The 27,744-nt window shown below is 45.4% G+C and overlaps 1 protein-coding gene and 1 pseudogene across 1 annotated transcript in view; one reads left to right on the forward strand and one right to left on the reverse strand.

Moving 5' to 3' along the window:
• Nucleotides 1–4,898: 4,898 nt before the first annotated feature.
• On the forward strand, nucleotides 4,899–5,252 carry LOC102875976 (annotated as a pseudogene).
• Nucleotides 5,253–14,949: 9,697 nt separating this feature from the next.
• The window catches only part of LOC102876376 (glycolipid transfer protein-like), a 34,649-nt gene continuing 21,854 nt past the window's right edge, over nucleotides 14,950–27,744 (reverse strand). The window contains exons 2-5 of the mRNA XM_006894841.1: nucleotides 20,234–20,292; nucleotides 19,242–19,375; nucleotides 17,122–17,272; nucleotides 14,950–15,132 (exon numbers count right to left, since the gene is read on the reverse strand). Coding sequence (XP_006894903.1) covers nucleotides 14,950–15,132; nucleotides 17,122–17,272; nucleotides 19,242–19,375; nucleotides 20,234–20,292 — 527 coding nt within the window. The remainder of the gene's footprint in view (nucleotides 15,133–17,121; nucleotides 17,273–19,241; nucleotides 19,376–20,233; nucleotides 20,293–27,744) is intronic.

A 27,744-nucleotide genomic window follows, 5' to 3' on the forward strand; every position in this document is an offset into this window, starting at 1 on the left:
GCTTTCTCCATCTGACATCAGCAATGTTACATGGCCTCATTAATTCAACTTGAATTTTTGGCAGCCAGGTCCTGTGTGTCTTAGTGAATGGTTCTAACAAACGGAAATTTATTCTTACACTTCAGGAGGCTCGCCATAAAAATTCAGGGTGCCACAACTAGGGGAAGGCCCCCTCTGTGAAGGAAGACACTTTCCTTCAGACTCAGCCGACCTAGCATTCCTTGGAGAAGGAGCTCATGTATCTTTTTTTTTTCTTTCAATTTTTTTAAATTATTATTACATTTTATTAGTTTTAATGAACATTTACAGAGATTTTGGGTTCTCATTCATTCATTGTTGCACTGTTTTCTCTACCCTCCTCCCCAGTTCGTTCTTCTTCCCCCCCCCCACCAAATGTTTGTTTTAATTGTCCAATTGCCACAGTGCTTGTCAAAGCCAGTTCTGATTAATCTCCTTTGTCAGTGTGTCCTTTGCCATTCCCTGTCACTCCTCCCTGAGAGAGACTTCACCCTGATTCATAAGGAAAAGGGGATGGTGTATTCTCTTAGCTACTTCCTGCTGAAAAGGGACGCTGTGGGTTTCAGGGTGAAGATCTTCTCTCACTACTCTAAAGGGCCTCTTTGGCAGTAGGAAACACATAGACTATTATGGAGATTGATTTTGGAATTTAGATGCACTGTTATTAATTGTGCTTAGCCGTACATGTTCATATCCTTGAAGATGTATCATGGAGGTGTTGCAACCTAGAAGACACAAATTTAACTAACAAGTTAAAAGTACATGAGTCAAAAATTAACAAGCAATAATATTCCGAGTAGAGGTTCTAGTAGTGGCACAAATCAAGTTACAGAGGGAAGGTAGTTCTTACAATAAAAGGCCTATAGACTAGCACTGTGTCTATTATAGTGTACAGGTTAGGAACCACAAGATGTAGAGGCTCAGCTATGTCATTTATGCTTCTTAAGTTCTGGAGCAAATTCCATCTACCACTGGGCTGTTTTACAACTCGGAAGTTCACATGCAAGGTAGAGGTGAAGTAAGAAACTGCTTATGAGGTTTTCCATCCATTCCAACAACTAAGAGATCGTGAGAAGAGTTGGGACCTCAGAAGGCTTTTAAGACCAATTAGTAGGCTCTGTGTCCAGGAGAAAATTAATATACTTACCAGGAATGTTAATGGAGCTCATGTATCTTGACTTAAAGAGCTCAGTAAGGTGATCCTGTGTCCAAAAATGATGTGCTCCGTTTTTAGCAATTCTTTCTTTTTGTAAGATAATTAGTTTTTATTTTATACTGATTAGCATACAAAATTAATATACACTGTTTCTTTTATATACATTATGCTTCATACATTCCTCTATTCACATTGCATTTCATATGCTCATATGCTCATTTCAAAATATTGTCTTTCACAAAATTAATTACCATTGTTCCATGTACACATTACCCAGCCTTTTCAAGTCCCTTTCCTAATCCCTTCACCCACTCTCTTTGCCCACCAAATTCAGCAGCCTCGTGATTTTCCCTCTCTCTCTTCCCTTAACCCTCTTTCCCCGTGGGACTTTTGTACACATCTTATAAGTTATCCTTCTATTTTTACAATAATGGTTTTATGCAGTATTTGTCCTTATGAGACTGAATTAGTTCACTTAGCATAATGCTTTTCTTACCTCTCTTTTGTTACATAGTATTTTTCCAAATCATTGCTACTGAGTACTGCATAGTAGTCCATTGTATGAATGTACTAATATTTCTCAATCCATTCATTTGTTGACGGGCATTTTGGCTGTTTCCATTTTCTTACTACTGTGAATAATGCTGCTATGAACATTGTTGTAAAAATCTCCATTTGTATCTCAGTTCTATTTTCCTCTGGGTATATTCCAAGCAGTGGGATAGCTGGGTCATATGGGATTTCTATGTTCAGCTTTTGGAGGAAATGCCAAACTGCCTTCCAGAGTGGTTGCACCATTTCAACAATCCTACCAACAGTGTATGAGGGTCCCAATATCTCTATATCCTCTCCAACACTTATTGCTTGCTGTCCTAATAATTTTGCCACTGTCACTGGGGTGAGATGGTATCACTTTGTGGTTTTGATTTACATCTCTCTCATTGCCAGTGATTTTGAGTGTCTGTTGGCACATGTCTGTGAAAGGTCTTTCTTTCCATGTCTTCTGCCCATTTTGTGATTGGATTGTCAGTCTTTTCCATGTGAGGGGTCCTATAGACCTCTTCTTGGTGCTAGTCTATTTGCTCTAGTGAGATACAAGATGTTTTTATTTACATTTCTCTCATTGCCAGGGATTTTGAACATTTCTTCGTGTTTGTTTGCTATCTGAATGTCTTCTTTAGTGAAGTGTCTATGCATATCCTGTGCCCATTTTGTGATTGAGTTGTTTACCTCTTCTTGTTGAGGTGTTGGAGTATTCTATAAATTTTAAATATGTCTTATCAGATATATCATTACCAAATATTTTCCCCAGTCTGTGGGTATTCTTCTTATCCTATGGAGTTTTTGGATGTGCATGGGGACTTTGTTCTTAGAAGGTCCTATTCACTTATTTGACTCTCTTTTGATTGTAGGTTTTTCATTATGCTTGGAACATTTTTCATGCTGTGGATTAGGGTTTCTAGAAATGTTCAAAATCCCTAGATATCAGAGAGATGCAAATCTAAACAACTATGAGATATCATCTCACCCCAGTAACAATAGCAAAGTTCAACAAGGCAGCAAACAACAAATGCTGTCAAGGATGTGGAGAGACCAGAACTCTTACTCACTATATGTAAAATGGTACAGCCAATATGGAAGGCTTTCTGAAAAAGTTGGAAACAGAAATACCATTTTACCCAGCAACTCCAGTACTGAAAATATACCCCAAAGAAACCAGAGCCACAGTTCAAACATATGTACACACACCCACATTTATTGCTGCATTATTCACAATAGCAAAGAGAAAGAAGCAACTCAAGTACCCATCAACAAATGAATGGATAGAAAAACTATGATACAGTCACACAATAGAAGATTATGTAGCACTGAAAAACAATGATCTTGTAAAACATTACATAACATGGGGAAGCCTGGAGGACATTATGCTGAGTGAAATATCTCAGTCACAAAAGGACAAATACTACTTAACACCACTGTTATAAAATCGGACAGTAATGGGGGAGTTGGGGAGAAAAGGGGGGGAGTGGATAGATAATAAACATTGCATTAGATCAGATGAGGGGAAGAACTATCCAGAAGGAATATATGATTATGCATTATGCGTATGACAACAGTCTGGAACAAGGGTACACTGTGAAGAGGTCAGTAAGGGAGGCGCGGAGAAAATTTCCATTGTGCAACACAATGGAAAAAGTGAAAATAAAACATTTTTTATATTAAAAAACGTTATAAGCCCTAGGTAAAACTCTCCTTCAATCTAATTAGAGTTGTGTTGTATGCCACCTTTAATACTTTTACAACAGTTTCCGTTTGTCAGATCATGAGAGACTATTACCCAACTTTTTCAACATAAGCATGCACATATTTCTGAGGGGGGCATAATTCAGTCTATGACACTGTGGATGTATTGCTGGGATAAGTTTTTTATAATGTTCAGCATGGTTTTACTTGTATGTGATATTAATGATAATGTTTGACAGTTTCCACATCCTACTTGATAGCCTTTTTGTAGACTGAAAACAAATACGGAGTTTCCAGTCAGTTGTGGTATGTTTTTTTTCTTCTTCTCAGTTGTTTGGCCAGGTGGCTCTCTTCCAAATTTCTTGGCATAGACTGAGTATGTCTAGGGCTCAGCATGTGTTCGCTGGAACACCTCAAAGAGTATTCCCTCAATTCCTGGAGCCTTTTTATGCCAAATAAGGAGCTCTGATGGCTTAGTGGTAAGGAGTTGCACTGCCAACCCAAAGGTACAGCAGTTCAAATCCACCAGCTGCTCTGCAAGAGGAAGATGAGCAGTCTCCTCCCATGTGATTTGCAGCCTCTTTTAGCCACTGGAGGGCCAGCTATGGGTCAATTCTGACTTAATGATACACAATAACAACAATTTATGCCAATATTTTCAGGGTAGCCTGGACTTCAGTGCCGTTGGTTTTTATTTACATGCTACTTCTTAAAATGGTTCTGTGTCAACCATTACTTTTTGATACAGTGACTGTATATTCCTTTTCTATTTTGATGCTTCCTATACAAGATTTGGCTCATAGAAAACCCCAGTACTGCAGTTCTTGAAGGCTTTGAGTTTTTCTTCAAGAAATGTAAAATGTGGAGTTTTTTTCCCTTTTAGTTTTTCTAACAGCAAGCCTTTGCATATTTAATGGTGATATTTTATCTTCTCAAGCTGCCCTTTGAAATCTTCTGTTCAGCTCTCTTTATTCATCATTTCTTCCCTCCGTTCTGGTACTTCTGTGTTGAACAAGTTTCAGAGTCTCTTCCAACATCAATTTTGATCTTTTCTTTCTTTTCTGCCCTTTTAGTGACCTTCTCCTTTTTTCAAGTATAATGTCCTTAATGTTTTCCCATGATTTATCTTGGTTCACTGCCAGGGAGTCTCCAACTTACTGAGGAGCAAAAATGTCAGTTTAAAGACTATGGTGCACCTGACTCAAACCAAAATGTTTTCCATCACTTGCTACACATCTGAGAACTGGACAATGAATAAGGATGACAGAAAAGAATTGATGTCTGAGTTGAGATGCTGGAGAAGAGTGCTATATGGACTGTCACAGAGCAAACAATCAGAGTGCTCCTTGGAGACAAAAATGACAAAGCCTCATCTAGTACACTTTGAGTATTTGCTATGAGACACCACTCCTTAGAAAGGGACATCATGCATGAAAGATGGGGGGGTCAGCTCTTTCCGCCATCTTTCCGTGCCACCACAATGGTGCGCATGAACGTCCTGGCCAATGCACTCAAGAGCATCAACAATGCCAAGAAGAGAGGCAAGTGCCAGGTTCTCATCAGGCCGTGCTCCAAAGTCATCGTTCAGTTCCTGACTGTGATGATGAAGCATGGCTACAGAGTGGGGAAAATTGTTGTCAACCTCACAGGCAGGTTAAACAAATGTGGCGTTATCAGCCCCAGATTTGATGTGCAGCTCAAAGATCTAGAAAAGTGGCAGAATTATCTGCTCCCATCCCATCAGTTTGGTTTCATTGTACTGACAACCTCAGCTGGCACCACGGACCACGAGGAAGCAAGATGAAAACACCAGGAGGAGAAATTCTTTTTCTAGAGATGTAATAAACAGTGCAAATAAAATGGAAGGAAGGAAGGAAGATGGAGGGTCAGCAGGAGAGGAAGATCCTCAATGAGATGGGTTGTCACAGTGAGTGCAACACTGGGATCCATTTTTTGTTTTGGTGATTGGAGTGTACACTCGAATAAGTCATATTAATGGGCTGTCTTTGCATTCATAGGGTCTTTATCCTATCACTGTCAGCAATGGACTCCAGGGCAGACCTGGAACTGTTCTTTTTGACAATAAATGTGACACCATTCCTCTTCACTTTGTCATTCCTAGCACAGTAGATCGTATAATTATCCAAGGCAAAAAGATCACTTCCGGGGGAGAGGTAATCATAGGGTCGTGCAATTTGATGGGTGGAGGAAGGGGTGGGTAACAGAAATGGGAATGATCTGGCGTGGAAAATAATGTATACAAACTTTATAGTAAACCTGTTGTTGTTGTGATGTGTTGTTGAGTCACTTGTGACTCATAGCAACACTACATAAAAGAGTGCTAAACCCTGCTCTGTCCTATGCCAACCTCATTGTCTCCGATACAACTACTCCCACTACCCCAATCACTGAATCAATCCATCTCACTGAGGGGCTTTCTCTCCTGCACTGCCCCTCCACTCTCCCAAACATGACGTCCCTCTCCAAGGACTGGTCCCTCCTTGCAACATGCCCAAAGTATGTCAGAGAAAGCCTCAGAATCCTTGACTCCAAGGAACAGCCCAGCTTCACCTGCTCCAGGACAAACCTGTTTGTTCTCCTAGCAGTCGATGGTATATTCAACACTCTTCTCCAGCACCATAGCTCAAAAGGCATCAATTCTCTATCATTCCTAGTCACTGTCCAGCTCTCCAATGCATAGCACACAACTGCGACGACTATGGCCCAGATCAGGTACACCTTAGTCTCCAGCCTGACGTTGTTGCTCTTCAGTACTCTGGAGAGGTACCTGACAGTTGACTTTCCCAGTGCAATTTGTCTCTTGATTTCCTGGCTGCTGGTACCAACTGAAACTGTTAACTATCTCAATCTCTTTACCATCCATACTGATGGTGCCAATTGTTTTTTTAAATGTTGAGCTTCAATCCGTATTGAAGGCTGCAGTCCTTGACCTTCTGCAGCAAGCGCTTCAGGTCCTTCTCAGTGTCAGCAAGCAGGGTTGTGTCATCTGTATAATGCAGATTGTTGATTCATCTTCCACCAATCCTGATGCCACATTCCTCATTGTACAGCCCAGCATCCCGGATGATCTGTTCTGCATACAGACTGAAAAGGTATGGAGACACAATACATGCCTGATTGGGCCCCCTTTCCAATTTTGAACCATGCAGTGTCTCCTTGCTCTGTTCTGACGACTGCCTCTTGGTCCAAGTATAGGTTTTGCATAAGCACAATCAAATGTTCTGGGATTCTCATTCTTTTCAGAGTCAGCTACAGCTTGTTGTGATCCACACAGTCAAACACCTTTGCATAGGCAATGAAGCACAGATAGACATTCCTCTGGTACTCTCTGCCAAGATCCATCTAACATTGGCTATATTATCTCTAGTACCATGACCTCTTCTAAACCCAGCCTGAACATCTGGCAGTTCTCTGTTGATGTGTTGCTCCAGTCGTTTTTGGATGAGTATAAATTTTGTTGTTGTTGTTGTTATGTGCTGTCGAGTCACCCGTGACTCATGGTGACCCTATGTACAATAGCCCTAAACTCTGCTCTATGCTGTGCCAATCTTACTGTCTCTGACACACCTACTCCCATTACCCCAGTCACTGAATCAATCCATCTCATCAAGGGCCTTCTCTCCTGTGCTGTCCCTCCATCCTCCCAAGCATGATATTCTTCTGCAACATGTCCAAATATGTCAGATGAAGCTTCAGAATCCTTGCTTCCAAGGAGCAGCCTGGTTTTACCCTCGCTCAGATGAATGTTTGTTTTCTTAGCAGTCCATGGTATACTCATACTTTTCTCCAGCTCAAAGGCATCAATTCTCCTCTGTCATTCCTAATCATTGTCCAGCTCTCTGATGCATAGAAAGTAATTGCAAAGACCATGGCCTGTATCCAGTGCACCTTAGTCTCCAGACTGACACTGTTGATCCTCAGTATTTTGAAAAGGTCTCTGACAGCAGACTTTCCCAATGCAGTTTGTCTTTTCATTTCCTGGCTGCTGGTGCCAAGTGTGTTGATTGTGTAGTCAAACAAAATAAAACTGTTAACAATTTCAGTATCTTCACCATCTATATCATGATGCTGCCAATCAGCCCAGCAATAAGAATCTCTGTCTTCTTGATATTGAGCTTCAATCCATATTGAAGGCTGCACTCCTTGACCGTCAAAAGATACATTTTACTTTCTACGAAGATGGCGCCGAAAGCGAAGAAGGAAGCCCCTGCCCCTCCCAAAACTGAAGCCAAAGCAAAGGCATTGAAGGCCAAGAAGGCAGTCCTGAAGGGTGTCCACAGCCAAAAAAAAAAGAAGATCCGCACGTCACCCACGTGCCAGCGGCCTAAGACGCTGAGACTCCGACGGCAGCCCAAATACCCCCGAAAGAGCGCCCCCAGGAGAAACAAGCTTGACCACTATGCCATCATCAAATTTCCCCTGACCACTGAGTCAGCCATGAAGAAGATAGAAGATAACAACACACTTGAGTTCATTGTGGATGTCAAGGCCAATAAGCACCAAATTAAACAAGCTGTAAAGGAGCTCTATGACATTGATGTGGCTAAGGTCAACACTTTGATTAGGCCTGATGGAGAGAAGAAGGTCTATGTTCGACTTGCTCCTAATTATGATGCTTTGGATGTTGCCAACAAAATTAGGATCATCTAAACTGAGTCCAGCGGGCTAATTCTAAATGTAATACATTTTTCCCACCAAAAAAAAAAGATACATTTTAAAAAACACACAAGCATATATTGAAAGCATTACAAAAGAAAAAGATCAATTCCAATTTCTTTCAGCTCATTAAGTCACAAGATGTATTGACAGTGACTAACAATGGACTTGAGCATTATCAGAGATGATGAGGATGGCACAGAACAAGGCAAGGTTCAGACCTACTGTTCATAGGGTCGCTATGAGCTGTATTTGACTCAACAGCACCTAACAACAACACAACATCTAGCATATATATCTTTATGAGTTCTATTTCATTTCGTCAACTTCCAATTTTTCTAGATTCACATTTGGTACATTCCATGTTTCAATCATTAGCTGATGTTTGCAGTGGTTGCTCCTCCTTTTGAGTCTTGCCACATCAGCAGATGACGGTGCTTCACTGAGTTAAAGCTTTAAAGCGTTCCTTCATCCCTCCCATTACAGCGCACTCCACTCTGAGGAGGCAGCTCCGCCCCAGTCCTTTTTAAGTACTTTCTCACCTGAGAGGCTCATCTTCCATCACTGTCTCAGACAATGTTCCACTGCAATGTTCAGCGGGCTCTCAAGCACTCATCATTTCAGAAATGAATGTCCAGTTTTGCTTCTCACCTGCCTGTCTTAGTCTGGAAGCTCCTGTCCATCACAGGGCACCTGGGCTGGCATTTTAAATACTGGTAACACAGCTTCCAGCATCATTACAACACCTAAGTCACCTAGGTATAAGACAGACAAGGGGGTGACCACTCTCCTATCACTCTGTTTTATACTGTCAAGTCAGAATTGATTCATAACTCACCCTCCACTGGGTCTTAAGAGGATGTAAATCATTCAAGAGATTGCATATCTTTCTTCCAGGAGCAGCTAGTAGATTCAAACCATTTACCTTTGGGTTAGCAATGCAGTGCCTTACCACTACACCACCAGGACACCTATTCTCTCATAACCCCTGCAAATAATAATGCTATTTAGGTAAACAGTGAACAATAATGCAGCTAAGTTTCTGCTCATGCAGTCTCAAATAACTGCTAATATCATATCTCATTTTCTGAGAAACTGAGGCTCAGAGAGATGAGGTGATCGGGTGAAGGCTCCAGACCCTAATCTGTTCACATCATTATCACACAAATATATTCTCACTGTTTTATTAAACATCAGCTACATGACAGTTTACTATGCTTGCAACACTTCTAATTGTTTTATAAAGAGTAGCATTTCCACATTTTCATGCAGGGAACTCAGGTGGGGATGCAGAGATTATGAGGATTGTGCAGGATGGGGCAAGGTTCAGATCAGTTGTTCAGAGGATTGCTATGGGTTGCAAACAACTTGGTGGTGCCTAATAACAGCTTGGAGCTCTGGTAGCCTGGTAGTGAAGAGGTGAGCTGCTCACCCGAAAGCACATGACTTGCACCAGCTGCTCCGCAGGAGAGAGATGGGCAATCTCCTTCCATGCGATTTACTGCCTCTGAAAACCTGCTGGAGGGTCAGCTATGAGTCAGTTCTGACAGGATTGTTCATAACAACATTTAGTGTCATGGTTGATAGTTCTGTAGTCTGCAGGGATCTGAAGCTGGTCTGATGGCTCAAAGCTACTAGCAGCTCCATAAGAGAAAGATGGGCCATTCCCTCCCTTGTGATTTACAGCTTCAGAAAACCTGCAGGAGAGCCAGCTATGACTCTGACTCCACAGCCATGAGACGGTGCCTCTTAAAGGCCTGGTGATCTACTTGTGCAAAACCAGGCTTTGAAAACTCTGTGGAGCCAAGCTCTGCACCGACACATGTGGTCAGAACACAGAATCAGTTCAATGGTAACCAGTGAAAAACATTTAAGTCCCACAAAAATCCCATTGAGGTAGAAGTCTACAAGATTCCCATGTTACAGATAAGAAAGTCGATGTTTGGGGCATTAAACTGTATTATAAAAGACTAAGTAAGCGCAAAAGAGGAAGGTCGTCTATGAGGTGGATTGATTCAGTGCCTGGGGTAATCGGGATGGGTGTGTCGGAGACGGTGCGATTGGCACAGGACAGAGCAGAGTTTAGGGACGTTGTATACAGGGTCGCTATGAGTTGCAAGCAACTCGATGGCACATAACAACAAGATGTAAGGTTTAATGGAAGGAAGTAATAAGTGAATAAACCCTTGAGTCAATCCTTGTCACACTTTTGGGTTAATTCCAGTTTCTGTGCAGGTGGCCTGATGGTAAGAAGCTGTGCCACAACCTAAAGCCTTGCAGTTCGAATCCACCAGATGCTGTGTGAGAGACGGATGGGCAATCTTCTCCCAGGTGATTAACTGCCTCTGAAAACCCACTGAAGGGTCAAGTCATAGGTCAGTTCTAACTCAATGGCAAACAGCAACAACAAGAAATTAAAAGATGTGTTGCATTGAACAAATGTGCTCTCACGGACCTCACCAAAGTACTAAAGAGCAATGGTGTCAGTTTAATGAGTAAGGTGCGCCTGATCCTAGTCAGGGTCTTTTCAGTTGCTTTTTATGCACTTGAAAGTTGGACAATGAATGAGGAGGACAGAAAAAACTAATGTTTTTGGATTGTGGTGTTGGGGGGGGAGTACTGACTATCTCATGGACTGCCAAGAGGACAAACAAATACGTCTGGAGGAAGTGCAACTAGAGTGCTCCTCAGAGGCAAGGATGGGGAGACTTCACGTTATATACCTTGGGCATGCTGTCAGAATATAAATCCTTGAAAAAAGACATCATGCTGGCAAAGGTGGCAGGTCAGAAAAAGAGAAAGGGAAGAAGGATTGATAGTAATTCTAACAGTGGGCTCAAGCACATCACGAGTATGGTGAGGATGGCACAGGATAGGGCAGGGAAAGGTTCAAATCTGTTGTTAATGGAGTTGCTAGGGGTCACAGTCGACTCTGAGATGACATTTAGCAACAACATGGGGTTAACCTAGGTCAAAGAAGGTAGTTTCCCATCTGTGGGAACGTCCTGGCAGGAAAGTGTGCTGGGCCGCAAGCTCGCTATCAGCTGGCACTGAAGAGCACATGACTGAGGGGACACGTAAAGTTGGAGGTGAAACTCCAGCACTTCCACTTCTGGCTGGGTCACCTTTGCCAGCTCTGTCCTCCACCCTTGCTTGGGCTCAGTCTCTTCATCTGATAAATGGGCCCTCCCAAAGCCCATATGGCAAGGTGGGTGTGAAAAGGTCTCAAGCACCAGGAAGGGTCTGGTGTACAGAAGGCACTCTGCATGTTCCTTCCTTCCTGCCCTCGTCTCGTGCTTGCAGGGTGAAACGGGAGATGCACTGCTGGGTTTGTACCTGGCTCATGAAGGCAAGATTTATTTATTTTTTTTTTTAAAGAAAGAAAATTTGTCTAATGTATTGGTAGAATTTTGTCTTTTTTTTTTTTTTAGAAAACCTGAAATGCAATTGTTACGTGCCATTGAGTCAGAACGGACTCATAGCCGGCCCTGCACCGGGTTTTCAGAGACACTAAATCACATGGAAGGAGACAGCTCTTTCTCCCAAGCAGCAGCTCATGGATTGGAACCACGTGCCTTTGGGTTTGCAGCACAGCTCCTTACCACTAACTAAGCCGCAGAGTTTAGCGTAGTAGCATTCTTGCTACGTGCGGTATTGGACAATATGCTGAAGATGGAGATCTTAGGCATAGAAACAAGGAAAAGAACTTCTCAGGCTACAATCCTCTCATGCTGGCGAGAGCTGTCTGCCCTGGACATCTGATATCTGATTGGATGGTGCACAAAAACCTTGGAGAGTGTTCCATGGTTCTCAGAGTCCTGTTCAAATGTCTTGGTAGCAAAATGTGACTTCCCCCACCTTGTTGTGTACCATCGAATTGGATCCGACTGGCACAGGAGATTGTCCCTTTCTCCAGAGAAACATCTGGTGTATTTGAACAGCATGCCTTCGGGATTACAACACAGCTTCTTGTCACTAGGCCACCAGAGCTCCCTCAAAATGTGACTTTTGACCCTATCATCTTCACACATACTCCTGAGCTCCTTGTTCTGGGTTAAGACGTCCACCCACTTAGATGAAGGTCCTCACTACCTCACTAGACACATCACTGTTGATATGCTGGTCTGTTTTGGGGTCTGTTTCTTTTCCCTTCACAACCATGGAGGTTTTTTAGGGAAGTAACAGGTCAGAGGAGTAATTATGTCAGTTTAAGGACTAAGGCGCATCTGATTCAGGCCATAATTTTTCCGATTACTTGCTATGCATCTGAGAGCTGGACAGGAAATAAGGATGACAGAAGAATTGACACGTTTGAGCTGTGGTGTTGGAGAAGAGCACTAAATATCCCATAGTCAAGAGAATGAACATATATGTCTAGGAGAGGGTGCAGCTGGAGTGCTCTTTGGAGGCAAGAATGATGAAGCTTTGTCTCATACTTTGGGCATGTTGCTAGGAGGGGCTATTCCTTGGAGAGGGACATGATTCTGGGAATGGTGGAAGGTCGGCGACCCTCAATCAGGTGGATTGACATAGTGACTGCTGCAATGGGCTTTTGTGTGTGTGTCAGGAAGTGTGAGAATGTCACAAGATAGAACAGGGTCCTTTTGTTCATAGGGTTGCTATGAGTCACACTCGACAGGATGGCACCTAACAACAGCAACAAGTCAGAAACACTCAGGATACAAGTCTTTAGTCAGGACAGCTTCTTCTCACACATGTTAAGTATGCAGGGCTCCTTCTGAGCTGTCAGCCTCTAGGCTAGTGTCACAAAACTCTTTTTATCACATCTCATAGCTGCTGAGTCACAATCAACTCATCACTGACCCTCCAGCAGGTTTTCAGAGGCTGTAAATTGCACAGGCAATTGCTCATCTTTCTGATGCAGAGCTGCTGGTGGATGAAAACCTCCATGGGCACCACCTCTGGGTGAACAGTGCAAACTCGCTACTCAATGTCCCACCAGAGTTCACTCAAAGCTCTTGAACCAACCCACAGTTGACCCTCCAGCTGATTTTCAGAGGATGAAAACTGCAAGGGAGACTTCTCCATCTTTCTTCAGTCAAGTTGGATTTGAACCTCTGCCTTTGGGACAGCAGTGCAACTCCTTGTTCACTAGGCCACCAGAGTTACCATAAGTTCTCTCTAACAGTAATGTGCTCCCCCCCTTAATCTCCCAGTAAGCCTTGGCACAAGTCCTCCGCTGAGGCTCTGCGGAGCACAGCTCTAGTTGAGCGTTGTCTTACGCTGTCTTCTCGTCCTCAGCCACCTGTTGCTGCTGTGTCTTAGTTTCATTTTGTTTTGCCCTGAAATCTCTGCCCTAAAAAAGGACACACTGCTTCTTTCCTGATGGTAGTGAGATTTTCCTGTTTCTTGACTTGGAACCTGCTGCATTTAAGCCTGGAGGGACAGCAAAACTATACTGGTCCATCTTGCCCAACTAGACTTCCAGCAGTCTAGAAGCAGGAATAACATTTAGCCCTATTATCAGAAAAGCTATCAGTCTATGCTTGTGAGAAAGGTACAAACATCCATCTGACACAGGGCTGGGGAGACATCAGGGAGTGGTGTGAATTGAAGCAAAGTGGATAATGAGTTTTCCTCCCTCCCCAACCAGCCAAAGGGTCTGTGACCCCAAGGCTGATTTCTCCAAAAGAAACTGGGAATCAAGATTATTATGGGAAATCTCATTTCTAAACATACTCACCAGTTCTATCCAACGATGAAGCCCAGAAAACAGGTTCTTGGCTGGATTTGGTATAAGGGTCTCCAGATGTTACCTCTGATCCCAAGGGGGTGGGGGGGGGAGGAAGGGAAAAGGATCAGGAACAAACAGAGTACACAGATATGATTCCAAAATAAGAGATTTCTTTATTAAGGATCATTTAGTTTCTGCATAAAAATCACCAATTGTTCCTCATTGAGTTGTTTGTTTGTTTCTTCTTCATACACATAAAATCTTTGGGGTGTCTGCCCCAACAACTGGAAAAATACAGCTCTCTCTAGTGCTGGGAGGACAATTAAGGCATTGAAGGGACGTCTTGGGTCTCTGCAACAGAAGGGTTTACCTTATTCCCCTCAAGAGAACACGCAGGGTTTTTTAGGTTAGAAAAGTAGTCCCTGAAGAAAGAATGTAGAAAGATGCAAACACAGGCATCTGTGGTGGGTTACTTGTACCCGACTGCTCTAAAAGAAACACCTTGGGCTCATCAAAGGCTTGCTGGCTGATTTCTGCTGTAAATACACTGTTTGCCAAAAGACAGTGTTGAGAGGGTGGGTGGTACACACACTGGTTTGCTTCTTTGTTTTTAAGTCCCACAGTAAGAACCCGGCATAATTTCCAATCAAACTCGGCACGGTCCTGAAAATGTCCCCATCAGCATGCTGCTCAATGCTGGCTCTGAACGTGAGGTGGATCACACTGTCCACCTTACCCCCAACCGAGCTGTGCTCCAGGTGTGTAGAGGATGACCACACACGCCAAAAAAAAACCCCCAAAAAACCAAAACCAAAAAAAAACCCCAAAACAAAACCCAACAACAACAAAAAAAAAGCCCTAGGACTTGATTTATTAGAAACATTAATTGGTGTTTACCACACTGAAATGGAGACAAAGTCAGTCTATACTGCTGTGAGGTTCAAAGGCGATGTGGTAGTAGGGTCATTATTGCTCCAAGAGAATAGACAGAAAATTACTTTTCCGTAGCCAAGGCCGCCCCCCCTGCAATCCTGGGCTGCGCTGTGGGCCATACTCAGGGAAAGTATCCCTGGGGGAGTGGGCCTGCAGGCTGTGGTCACAGTGGTCCGGGTCTGCCTGTGCCGGTGTGTCTGTGGTAAGGGGCCAGCACCGGGCGCCGCTACACCTTGTAGTTGAGCTCAGCGTTCATCTTTGTGTACATCTCGTAGATGACGTCAATGGTGGCCGTGTAGTTGACCAGGAAAAGGCGGGTCTTCTCCAGGCATTCCTCCTCAGTCACATTCTGCCCCTTGGACAACGCCTTCAGGAAATCGGACTTGTAGGGGGCCGCATACAGTGCTGCCTTGGGACGGGCAAAGTGCAGGGCACAGCGTTAGGAGGGTGGGATGCTGGCATAGGGGTCAGCATTACTTATGGCCTTGGAAGGAAGACCACAGAGGACAAGGGCTCCCCCTTCACCCTCATGAGGAGCAGCAGTCAGGACACCAGCTCTGGGGACAGAGAGCCCTGGGTTCAAATTCTAAACTGACTGTGAGCTTTGAACAAGTTACTCAACAGCTCTTAGCCTCAGTTTCCTCATCTGTAAAATGGGTAGGGGAAGCCTATGTAATTGGGTAGAATTCGGAAGTAAGGTAGGGGTGCAAAGCTCTCAGATTTAGGGGGGGTGGGGAGCAGTTTCAGGGCAAGTGAGCCTCTTCCTCTGGGTCAGCTGCTCTGAAAAAGGGGCACTGCCTTTTTTGTGAACCCCTTTTTCCAAGCAAGTGTGATGACTGCTACTTGGTGGCAGCTTCTGTCCTTGGGAGGCAACATTTGCCTACATTTCAGCACTGTCCTGGAGTGCTGAGAATGAGAAGCTGATGGCATTACAGGAGGAAAAGTATGTGTATCTAGATAAAAAGCTTAGGCTGCAAGTTTGATAATCCCAAAAGCCTTAGGTCGCCTCTGGCAATCTTCCTCAGGCTTCCAGGCTGTAAATCCTTATGTGGGGACATTGCCTTTCTTTCTCCCATGGAGCAGCTGGTGGATCAGAACCCCTGATCTTTCTGCACAATATCCAACTCAGTACGTCACCTTCTGAGTCTGACAGTGCGGGAGCATGAAAAAGAATATGCTTAAACAGAAAAAGAGTAATAGCACTGATTTACCAAGTATAACCCAAGGACCAAGCACTTCATGCAGGGTACTTCTTCTAAACCTCAGGGTTTGTTTTATACCTACTTTAAAGATGAGGACACTGAGGTAAACATTCCAAATCCTTTTTTTAAAGTCTGTGCCTTGAACAAGATACTAAACTTCTCTGAGCCTCAGTCTCCTCATCTGTAAAATGGGGATAAGAACACTCAGTTCATGACACATTTGGGATGCTTACAGCCGATGTGCAGCCAAAGGCCCAGGTCCACAGTAATATCATGATTATTAGTACATCCCACCCCAGCCCAGGTGGAGTGAGGAGCTCAGCAGCAGTCCTGTACTCAACCACAGGACTAACTCTTCCAGTCTGAGTCCAAATGGCTCCCAGCCCCACAGGCCTGAACAAGGCTTCTCGATGTTTCCTAAATTACCCTGGCAACTCAAGTGGGTCTCAACTAACCAGGCTGGCCTAGGCCCCCACTTCGAGGAGCTCTGATCAGTGTCATCCAACATGAGCCATCAAGAACCAAGAGGGTCCCTTCAGTCAATGTCCCCAGTGCAAGAAAGCCCTTCTTCCTTCATTGTTGTTATGGATCAAAAGGCATCCTTCCAAAGATATAATTCAAGGGACGAAGATGAGCAATCTCCCCCCATGCCTTCACTGCCTCTGAAACCACTGGAGGCCAGTGATGAGTCGGTTCCAGCTCACAACAGCAACAGAGATAGTACTGGATTCCTGTAGCTGGGATTTAATCTGTCTCATTCAAGGCATCAGGTTTTTTTGTCATGCTGATGAGGCCAAGAGTAGTTCAGACACAAAAAAAAACAGACCCACGCTCTGAAAGCCAGGAAAGCAAGACAGCCCACAGGGTTGCCAACTCTGAGGACAGAGAAGAAAGCTACGACAGGTACCTGTCCAGAGTAGCACCAGGTACCTCAGGCCACTGCCCAGATCCAGAAAGCTGTGGATCTGGGGCATCACTGAGGTCCCAGAATTTCAATGATTTCTTTAGCAGCTCCTTGATCAGAGCTCCCAGGGCAAGGCACCTGAATGAGGCTGCTCTTGTGTACTCACAGGACCCGTGGACTCCAGCCTCGTGCCTCGCCCTACCCAAGTGGCCAGGAAGCCCTCCATTTCATGGCGCAGCAGCTGGTGATGCCCTCTAGCCTGGGGACAGAGGCAGGAGTGTGGGTGGCTCACCTGGAAGATCTTCTGCACAATCCAGCCATGGTATTTCTTGAGAGCCATCTCGTAGGCCTTGGTGGCGTTGACGCGGATGAGGTTGGGGTGGTTCTCATCTCGCTCCCCATCACAGATGCTCTGCAGGAAGACCTGGATGAAGCGGAGACCCCTGAAAGAATAAGGAGACAGCTCTTTAGGATCTGGACTCGTGGCCTGGAGAGGGACCGGTCCTGGGAGAAGGACATCGTGCTCAGAAGGGTGGAGGGACAGCACAGGAGAGGAAGGCCCCAGATGAGATGGATTGACACAGTTACTGGGGCAATACGGGGGTAGGTGTGTCTGAATTAGTGAGACTGGCTCAGGACAGAGCAGGCTTCAGAGCTGCTGTCGCTATGGGTCGCAAATGACTCGATGGCACATAACAATAACAACACATGGGCAATGCCAACCACCCAGTACACATGCGGGTCAGACTTCGAGAGAGCCAGAGACTTGGAGGAGCCCTGGGCACAACAGTTAGTCACTCAGCTCACTGAGAGGTCACATCGAACTACGGCTCTGTGGTAAAAAGGCCTGGCAATCTGCTTTTGCAAAGGTCACAGGCTAGGAAATCATCATACAGCATGGCCTTGCCTGTCATATGGGGTGACCAGGAATGGTAATCAACTCATCACCGCACAGCAGGAGTGGCACGGGTAGCATAGCTGGACCCTCGACTCCTGCCCAAGAGCTCAGCAAATTGGAGGCTTCAGCGCTGCTTCAGGATCAACACTGCAGTCTCTCTGCCCTGGTCAGCTGCCTCTCTCAGCCCTAACACACCTGCTTCTCCTCAGCAGTGAGAACAATTTTTAGAAAGATCCATCTGCTTCAGGGAGCTCAGGTGGCCTAGTGGTAAAGAACTGCACTGCCAACACAAAGCTATGTGGTTCAAATCCATTAGCTGCTCCTTGAGAGAAAGATGGGCAATCGACTTGTGTGTGATTTACTGCCTCTGAAAACCCACTGGAGGGTCGACTGTGGGTTAGTTCCAACTCGATGATGCACAACAACACCTGCTTCAGCGACGACTAGTTCCAGGCTCCCTGGGGGCCTTACCAAACTAGAACTCACCTTTGTCCCATCTTACTGTCATTCCCTCCTTGTATGGGAGCCTGTCTTCACATCCCCACCACTGGGCACCCCCTGCTCAGAGGCCCCAGGGTCCCGTCCCTGTTCCCTGACTCAGTGTCCTGCTCTGACATCCTACGGCAGGACCCACCCACTGGCCTCGGCATATGTGCCCCCCCTGAAGGAGGGTGAGGCCTATGATGGGTCTTCCCAGCTGCAGGCAGGGGGACACAGCAGGTGCCCAGGAACGCCAAGCCTGCTAAAGCATTCACCAGAGCTTTCATCTGTCCTTGGGGCACCCAGCTCCACCCCATCACCTGGGCAGGGGATGTGGCCCTCAAAAGCCTCAGGGGCCTTCTCTGTGTGGTGGGGATCATTCATACACAGAAGTCACCAAGGATGACATGTCATCAGCATACAAAGGCTTAGCACACACAAGGTCCATGGCATTGTTAATCACTTCACATTCATGTGAAAGTTGAGCAGTGAATAAAGATGACGAAGGAAAAGGGATGTCTTTGTGCTGTGGTGCTGGCAAATACTGTATTATTTTTTATTAATTACGACGGTTTTATTGTTGTGTACCACAGTCAGAACCAATCCATAGCTGACCCTCTCGTGGGTTTTCATAGGCAGTTAATTGCACAAGAGGAGACTGACCATCCTTCTACTGCGGAGCAGCTGGTGGCTTCGAACCGCTTGCCTTCAGGATTACAGTGCAGCTTCTTGCCACTAGGCCACGAGTGCTCCCTGACTATAACTGCAAAAATAACAAAGTGATCTTGTTGTGCCCAAGTGCAGCCAGAATGCTCCTCAAAGGCAAAGACAGTGAGACTTGATCTTGTATACCTCAGGCATATTGTCAGGAGGGGGCCATTCTTTAGAAAGATGCCATGCTGGGAGAGTGCAGGGTCCACAAAATACAGAAGAACCTCAGCAACTGGGACAACGGAAGCACAAGAGGCCGTGAGGGTGGCAGAGCCAGAGCGGACACTGCATGTCTATCCCATCCCGCCCCCCAAGCTTGTCACCTCTTCAGCCACATCAGCGCCAGTGTGGCCCCAACTCTGGGCCACTCTGCTCCGTACTGCTCCTTCTCCACCTCCAGGATGTTCTGCAGGGTCCGGAACTTGGCAGGGTTGGTGTCATATACGGCCTTGATTTTCTGAAATGAAGCACACGGGGTTCTCCTTCAGAAAGCTGCTCCTACCATGGCCTGCAGATCGCATGTGCTTGGTGGAGGAGCGCCCTGATGGGTCCCATCTCCTTCCTACTGGCAACAGAGCAGCAGGGACAGGAACCACCAAGCAGTTCCCAAGGGTCCATCTTGAGTGGACAGGCAAGGAACTGAATGTACAGCCTTGCCCGATGCTCATGGTAACCCAGGTGCTAGTCTGCCATGGTCTCCACTTACAGATGAGGAAACTGAGGCTCCGAGAGGGCAAGTGACATGTCCATAACTGGCCCTGGTAGGAGCCATGGTTCATGGCTAATGGTCTCTGGTAGACGCCAAGCAAGTCTCTGAAGCTTTGCTTTTACAGACTAGTGGAAATAAGCTTTGAAGAGTATGAGATGGCCACAGATGGTCCCATCTCTGTCACTTATTTGCTATGTGACCTTCAGTGAATCTATCAAGCTCTCTGAGACTCAGTTTCCTCATCTGTGAATAAGAGACAGTGACAGCATCAGCCTGGATGAGCTGCTCGGGTGAAGAAATCAGATGATGCAGAACAGCCTGAGACTCAGGCTGGGCCTTTACTGGCGGTGGCAAAGAAAGGACCAGCAGGCATTGTGGCTCGGCCAATCCTTTAGACTATGGTCCCATATAGTTTAGATGGGCACAGTTGGGAAGGGGCTCCTCTCTGGAGACCTAGCTCATTCTCCATTTCTCCTTTCCTTCCCTCTGGCTGGGGAGGGCGGGCGTAGGTGGTGCTGCAGCATGGAGCAAGGCACAGGTGAACAGAAGTGGGATCAGATTTCTGACCCAGGATCAGGGTTATGGCTGTCGGCGCCAAGGACGTACCGTGATGTTGCCACTTATATCTGCCTTGATGGGAGTGAAGACTGGGGACCCGAGGCAATCTGGAGACAAAACAAAAAGAGACTGAGATTCCCGATCAAGGGGACACTCGGGCCTTCAAGGAGGACCTGGGGTGACTTGCTGATTGTGCTGTTTGGAGACTCAGATCTGTATGTACGAATATAAAGTGTTCTGTGGTCCATCTTGGAGAGGCTGAAACCAAGTCTCTCCTTGGAAGCTAGGATTTTGAAGCTCCATCTCACATATCTTGGGCACGTGACCAGAGGGGACCAGTCCTTGGAGAAGGACATCATACTCGGGAGGGTGGAGGGACTGTGCAGGAGAGGAAGACCCTAGATGAGACGGACTGATAGGACTGCTACAGTAACTGAGGCAATGGGCGTAGGTGTGTCAGAATGACAGGGCAGGCTTCAGAGCTGCTATACATAAGGTCGCTATGAATTGTAGGCAACTGGACGGCACATAACAATAACAACAAACACAACCACAGCAGGCAAAATGTTTGCCTTCAGCATGCACTCTTGCAAACAGAAAATGTGTTAGGGTGAGAGTCTTGTTATCTATATTTTGACACGCAAACCCTAAAAGGCAGAGGAGGACCTTGGTCTCAAATCCCAGTCTCGAGCTGGTCCTCAGCTGCCCCACCTTGGAAGCATGCAATCACATAAATACAGAAGTACAAAGGTTCCCTGCTATACTGAATTCCAATACATGAATTCTGTTCACCTGTGAAATGGAAATATTTCTCAGAGGTGTTTCTCCCTCTTGGCTGTTCATAAAATAACGGTGTCTCTTACAGTGGGTGACATCTTCAAGTGGATGGAAGTAGCCTCGAAAGCTCCTGGCTGTGCCCGGAAGCCCCAGTTCCATGTTAAATTTAAGTGGTCTGTTATTCCCCCCTCACCCAAAACCTCCTGTGCTGACTGTTACCTGTCCTAGAGAATGGAGACGTCACTGGATCAGAACTCCCTACAGAGCTCCTAGCATGGAGGGACTAGGCAGCGAATGGCTGATACTTTTCTGAGCAGGTGCAACCTGCACTTAGCCTTCAGACCCTGAAGGAGGACAATTGAGCTTCCTCACTTTTTATGCCAAGTGAAAAGCTGGACAATGAATAAGGAAGACCAAAGCAAAACTGATGCCTTTGAACTGTGGTTTTGGCAAAAGAGTGTTGAATATCTTCATGGCTGCCAAAGACAGAAAAAATTCATCTTGGAGGAAATGCAACCAGAGGCAAGTGTGGTCAGATTGTGTTTGCACCTACTCTGGGCATGTTGTCAGGAGGGGCTAGGCCGCTGGGAAAACAAAACATTATACTGGGAAAGGAGAGAAGACCTTCAGTGAAGTGGTTCGGCACAATGACCTCAACGATAGGTTTCAACATGGCAGTGACTGTGAGGACCCACAGGAAGGGGCAAGGCTCAGGTGTTGTTTAAGGGTTTTTATGAGTCATAGTCGATTAACTGGCTCATAGCAGTAACACTTCCATCTATCTGTTCAGGCTGCCTGCTGATTCTACAAAGGTGGGCTCATAGATCCTGGGGCCTTGAAGCAGAACATAGGAGACAAAGACTACTGGGTGGTCCAGGGTGGGCACTAAATCCATAGGAGGGGAACACCCATGCCAGCTCTCCAGCAGATGTGTCAACCAACTACACAGGGGTAAAGGACTGAAGGATTGGAGAGAGGAAATGCAAAGACCAAAATCCCATTCAAGGTGACCCAGCACACTTGGCTGGGCACCTGAATCATTCCAAGTCCTACAGTTAAGAAAGGCACACTGCGGAAATTTCAGGATACTCTTCCTGCGTTATCCTATAACAGCAAACATAAGTCAGGCTGGAGATTCAGACAAGATTTGAACCCTGGCCTGACTACTCCTCAGCAGAGGAATTGACTTCATTCTTCCATATGCCTCAGTTTCCCTACCACCCTAACAGGACAGTTCATGGCAATGGTGTGGGGATTAAAAATACCACACGAGAAGCATCTAGCTGAGGACCTAATGCATGAGAGACATTCTAATCATTTTGATGACTTCATATCATTACCAAGGCTGGGCTACATGGGCCGCCAAACACCCAAGAGGAAGCCACCAAGCCCCTGGGTGACTTAACTGTATGTGTCGCCTTCAGCCTGCACCCACTGCAACCTGACTCTCCATCTGTCTTACGGAGCCCCTCCTGGGCCCAGGGCAGCCATTCTCCTACATTGTCAGCTCACAGCACCCAGCTCATGCCTTTCAGCTACTGGACCGGCTCTCTCACTGGTGGGTTCCAGGCCCTTACAGGAACTTCCCCCTACATCCAGAGCTACTCAGAGGAATAGGTGGGGTCCCGGGGATGTGCCTACCTCTGAGGGCACTCCTGAGGCAATCTCCGTACCCCACTTAATATAGACCATCGCTGACTTTATCTTGTAAAGTCAACCTTGGAAGGAGGGGTGGTTTGGTGGCACTGGAGCATGTCCTCTTGGGACCCCAAATGCCAAGGGCACCCTAGATTTAAGTGAATAATGATGCAAGCAAACCAAGATCTCCTCTCTTTTGCTGCTTATGACTACGGTTTTATTATGCTTCTTTTGCCACACTTCAAAGATGCTGGCTTTTTTTACAAACTGAATATTTATGTAAACCCCACACAGAGCAAGGCTATGGGAACACTTTCCCAATAAACCTGAATTCACCTTGTGGGTCTGTGGCACACTGTGGTAATTCTCACATGCTTTCAAATTTCTCCATAAAGCTACTCCACACTCAGTAGACCTCAGGATAACGTAAACATAACATTTTTATATTCTTGACTGGCACAGAAAGAAATTACCCCTCCTTCTCCAGTGGAGCACCTGGTGGATTTGAACCACATGCCTTCAGGACTGCAGTGCAGCTTCTTGCCACTAGACCACCAGAACTCCATACTTAAAAAAAAAAAACCACCAAAAAAATAAAAAATTTTAATTGGTTTTCATATAATAATTCCTTTACCTTATGTTTCATTCTGTAAACATAACTTTTCTATGCACTAGGAAACAACAAGAAAAAAAATACCTGTGTGACTCACTTTACTGTGACATTTGCTTTTATTGTGGTGGTCTGGAACTAAGCATGATATTATCTCTGAGGTATGTCTGTATTCACTCATTGACAGTATCTCTCACTTACTGTTGTCGCATCAGAACCAACTCATAGCTGACCCTCCAGAGGGTTTCCAGAAACTGTAAATTGCACGGGAAGAGACTATTTTTCTCTCGTAGAGCTGCTGGTAGATTTGAACTTCCAGAGAAGCGCTGTTTTGGGGTTAGTAGAGTGACCAACCTAAACATAATGCCTTAAATTGATTGCAACTCATGGTGATCCCACTGTTAAAGAGTAGACAGAACTATCTCATTGGGTTTTCTTGGCTGTGATCTTAAAGGAACAGATTGCCAGTTTCCTCCTGTATAGCTGCCAGGTGGGTTCAAAACACCAGCCTTTCAGTAGCGGCAAGCACTTATCTATGAAAATAAACCATTTCCAACACCTAAGTCTGGACAGTCCAACCCACCAATTCCAACCCTCCCCGTGCCAGCGGGTGCTATGACTTCTGGAAGACATAAACTCTGATGTCTGAAAGACAACCATCAGCCAGATCAGGGGAGGTGCCATCCCTCTGCCACCCTGACACAGCCCACTGTAACAGCTGCTGGCTTCCTGGGAGAATGGGAAAAGAGTGGACAATGAACACTGCACTGGAATAGGTGAAGGAAAGGACAATCTGAAAGGAGCAGATGGTCGGACACACCCTGAAATGATCTGTAAATATTAAACCAAAAATATCCCTGTAAATATTTTTAAAACCGAACAATAGTTTACCATAACTAGTAAAGAATATCAATGCCATGGATTGAGTTGTTTCCAAAAAAAATATGTGTCAAGCTGACTGGGGCATGAGTCTCAGTGGTTTGGCAGTTATATAATGATGTAATGTGTCAGTTATTTAATCGTGCAGGCAACTCTTACGATGTATTTTGATGTTGTCAGCTAATCAATTATAAAGAGATTAGAGTGGGGTAAAGCACCCTTAATTCAGCCATATCCTGATTCTATATGAGAGAGGTTTCCCTAGGATGTGGCCTGGATGATCTTTTATTTAAGAAGAGAAAAGGAGAGAAGCAGAGAGATTTATTATCAAAAAGAAGAGCTGGAAGAAGAGCTGCCCTTTGGATCTAGGGTCACTATGCCGAGAATATCTTAGACCCAGGGGAAGACTGATGCTAATACACATGGGATTCTCCAAAGGCTGCTGAATCCACAAGTGTTGAAAAGCCTTCCCCTGGAGCTCTGGTGACTCATTGGTAAAGCGTTGTACTGCCAATCCAAAGGCAGGCAGTCCAAGTCCACCAGCTGCTTTACAGAAGAATGATGGGAAAATCTCATCCCAAGCAATTTACAGCCTCTGAAAATCTGCTCGAGTCAGCTCTGACTTAGATCTGACTTAAAGTACACAACAAGGCCCTCAAATTTTGAGAAAATAAATTTTTGTCTGTTAAAGTCATCCACTTGTGGTATTTCTGTTATAGCAGCACTAGATAATCAAGATAATTCCTTAAGCATTTTTTTAAAGATCTATGTGAGATTAAAAATAATATCTATATGAGATCAAGCTGATGACAATTCAAAAGGCAAGACAGGAATGTCAGGGGGCAGTGAGTTTATATTATTTTGAGAGGAACAATCCAAAAAAGGAGGTTAAGAATGGTTGTACAAGGGGAGCTCTGGTGGCCTAGTGGCAAGAAGCTGCACTGCAATCCCAGAGGCGCACGGTTCGAATCCACCAGATGCTCTGCCGGGGAAGGAGGGACAATCTCCTCCTGTACCAGTCAGATCTGATTTGACGGTGCACACACACACACAAATAAAAAAAAAAAGAATGGTTGTACAACTTGAACAACTTCATCGTCACCTAATTATACATGTAGTAAATGTTGAGTTAATGTATATTCTGCTGTGCATTTTCTCAACAACAAAAACATCTGCAATAAAAAGAGAGTGGATAGGGGAGCTCTGGTGGCCTAGTGGCAAGGAGCTGCAACTACAATCCCAGAGGCAAACGGTTCGAATCCACCAGATGCTTTGCCGGGTAAGGAGGGACAATCTCCTCCTGTACCAGTCAGATCTGATTTGACGGTACACGCACACAAAAATAATAAAATAAAATAAATTAAAAAAAAAAAAAGAGAGTGGACTGTGAAAACATGGACTCTATAGGTATATAACTTGTCGTGAATTTTCTCAGCATTCATAGCAGCCCAGTATGTAGATTCTGTCTAATCAAAATGGACTGGTGCTTACACTTACACTTCCCTGTGAGATATGAAGGGGAAGCAATGGGGGTTCAGTGGTAGAATTCTTGCTTCTTGTGCCAGAGACCAAGGGCTATGATTCCCAGCTGATTGCTCATGCACAGCCACAACCTGTGTGTCAGCAGAAGTCTTATACACTGTTTCAGCAGAATATCCAGACGAAAATAGACTAAGAAAGGATACTTCTGAAAGCGATATGGCCCACAACGGTCCAGCCTACAAACAGTCATGGAGATGGTGCGGGACCAGGCAGCATTTAGTCCCACTGTATCTGTGCAAGTCAAGATAAAACCTGATAGCAGTTGCCTCAGTTCCACATAATTGCTATGACAATGGCATCACCAAGATGTCTTAGGCAAACTGAAGTTTATTCTCCTACAGTTTAGGAGGCCAGAAGTCCAAATTCAGGGTGCCAGCTCTAGTGAAAGCCCCCCTTTATTTCTGTCAGTTGTGGGAGAAAATTCTTTCCTTCAGCATCTGCAGTTCAGTTTATTCCTGAGATCCCCGTGAGTCTGGGCTTCTCTGGTGTCAAGGAGCTTCGTCAAGCAGGGGCTTGGGCCCAAAATGATGCACTCCACTCAAGACAATAATTTCTTGATGGTGTCTGTCCCTCAACCCCTCCCAGTGGCTCTCTTGACACCATTTTATTCTTCTTTTTTAATCTTGAGTGAGATAAATGGTATTGTAGACCACACCAAAGGAAAGCTCCCCTAGGCTGTGATGGGATTAAGGAGTGCTACATCCCACAATTAATCCTATTTCCACAATTTGCCTTATCAGATCATGGAGTATCAATATAGCTTTTGCATGTGTTTTGGGGGTGAGGGGGACACTGTACAATCCTTATTGGGCAGCTAACACCAACAAATGGAGAATGTCAAGAGAAGCTATGTTAAAGATGCAATCAATAATCCAGCACAGTGAGAACCCAGGATGCTGGTTATCACTATCCCTGCTTTTCTAATAAGATCTTCAAACGAAGATGACACCAAACCACGGTTTGGTAACAGATAATTACCAACAATGGGTGGTTTATCAACTTTTCCCAATGGACTGCTAGAAGAACAAACAGGTTCATCATTCAGAGCATGAAACCAGTCTGCTCCTTGGAGACAAGAAGTCTGAAGCTTCATTTGACATACTTGGGGCATGCTGCAAAGTGAGACCAATCCTTGGAGAGGGATATCATGCTTTGAAGGATGGAGGGACAGCGCAAGACAGGAAGACCCTCGAGATGGATTGATTCAGTGACTGGGACAATGGGGGTAAGTGTGTCAGAGACAATATGGTTGGCTCAGGATAGAGCAGGGGGTTCAGAGCTGCTGTACAGTGTTACTATGAGTCGCAGGCGATGTGATGGCACATAACAATAAATCAGGCCACTCTACATGCATTTTAGAGAAATAGACCAATGATACTCAGCTGCCAGGGCAGATTTCCCTGAAAACAAAGTTTTATTGTGATTTAGTGAAAGAGAAGTCTTACTGCCTATCCAGAAGCACATGGTTCAAATCCACCAGGAGTACTCTCCTCCCTTGCAATTTGCAGTCTCCAAAAACCTGCTGGAGGGTTCTGACTCCATGGTACATAACAATAATGATGTCTGCAGTGTACAATTTCACCTGTCCCCTGCCACATCACACATGAAGTCAACGTGACTGATGAGCAAATAAACATAATCAAGCACGTTTGTGCCTCACAGACGGTGCTCACTAGTCAAGCCAGCCTGGATCGGCTCCCTTGGCACTGGAAATGCCTCCAGTGCAATTCCAGGAGAGCCTGGGCTGCAGTGGGAGAAAGGCTTTTTGTTCCAGCATTCTCCTGACAGTGCACTGCGAGGTCACGGGGCTGCTATGGAGCTGCAAGAACCAGGATCCAACAGCAGGTGGTATTCTGAGCCGTGGCCACCAGTGATGGCCAGACCTTCTGCTCCAAGTTCAGGGGAGAACTGCACTTCTGGAGCTGGGAGTGCAACAGAGTGGGGAGAGACAGCAAATTGGGGTCTGAAGACTGACCCCAGGAATGCTTCCACACTGCATCTAGGGGAAGTGGCCAGCAGGAAAAGTACCTTTGCGCACAGAAACGTGCACACAGGCTCTGGTTGGGAGGGCTTGTGACTGAGGGAGAAATGGTGCAGTACTGAGTATGTGACA

This window comes from Elephantulus edwardii, unplaced genomic scaffold (genome assembly GCF_000299155.1).
Source record: "Elephantulus edwardii isolate Elephantulus edwardi_28Jun2011 unplaced genomic scaffold, EleEdw1.0 scaffold00151, whole genome shotgun sequence".
NCBI lineage: Eukaryota > Metazoa > Chordata > Mammalia > Macroscelidea > Macroscelididae > Elephantulus > Elephantulus edwardii.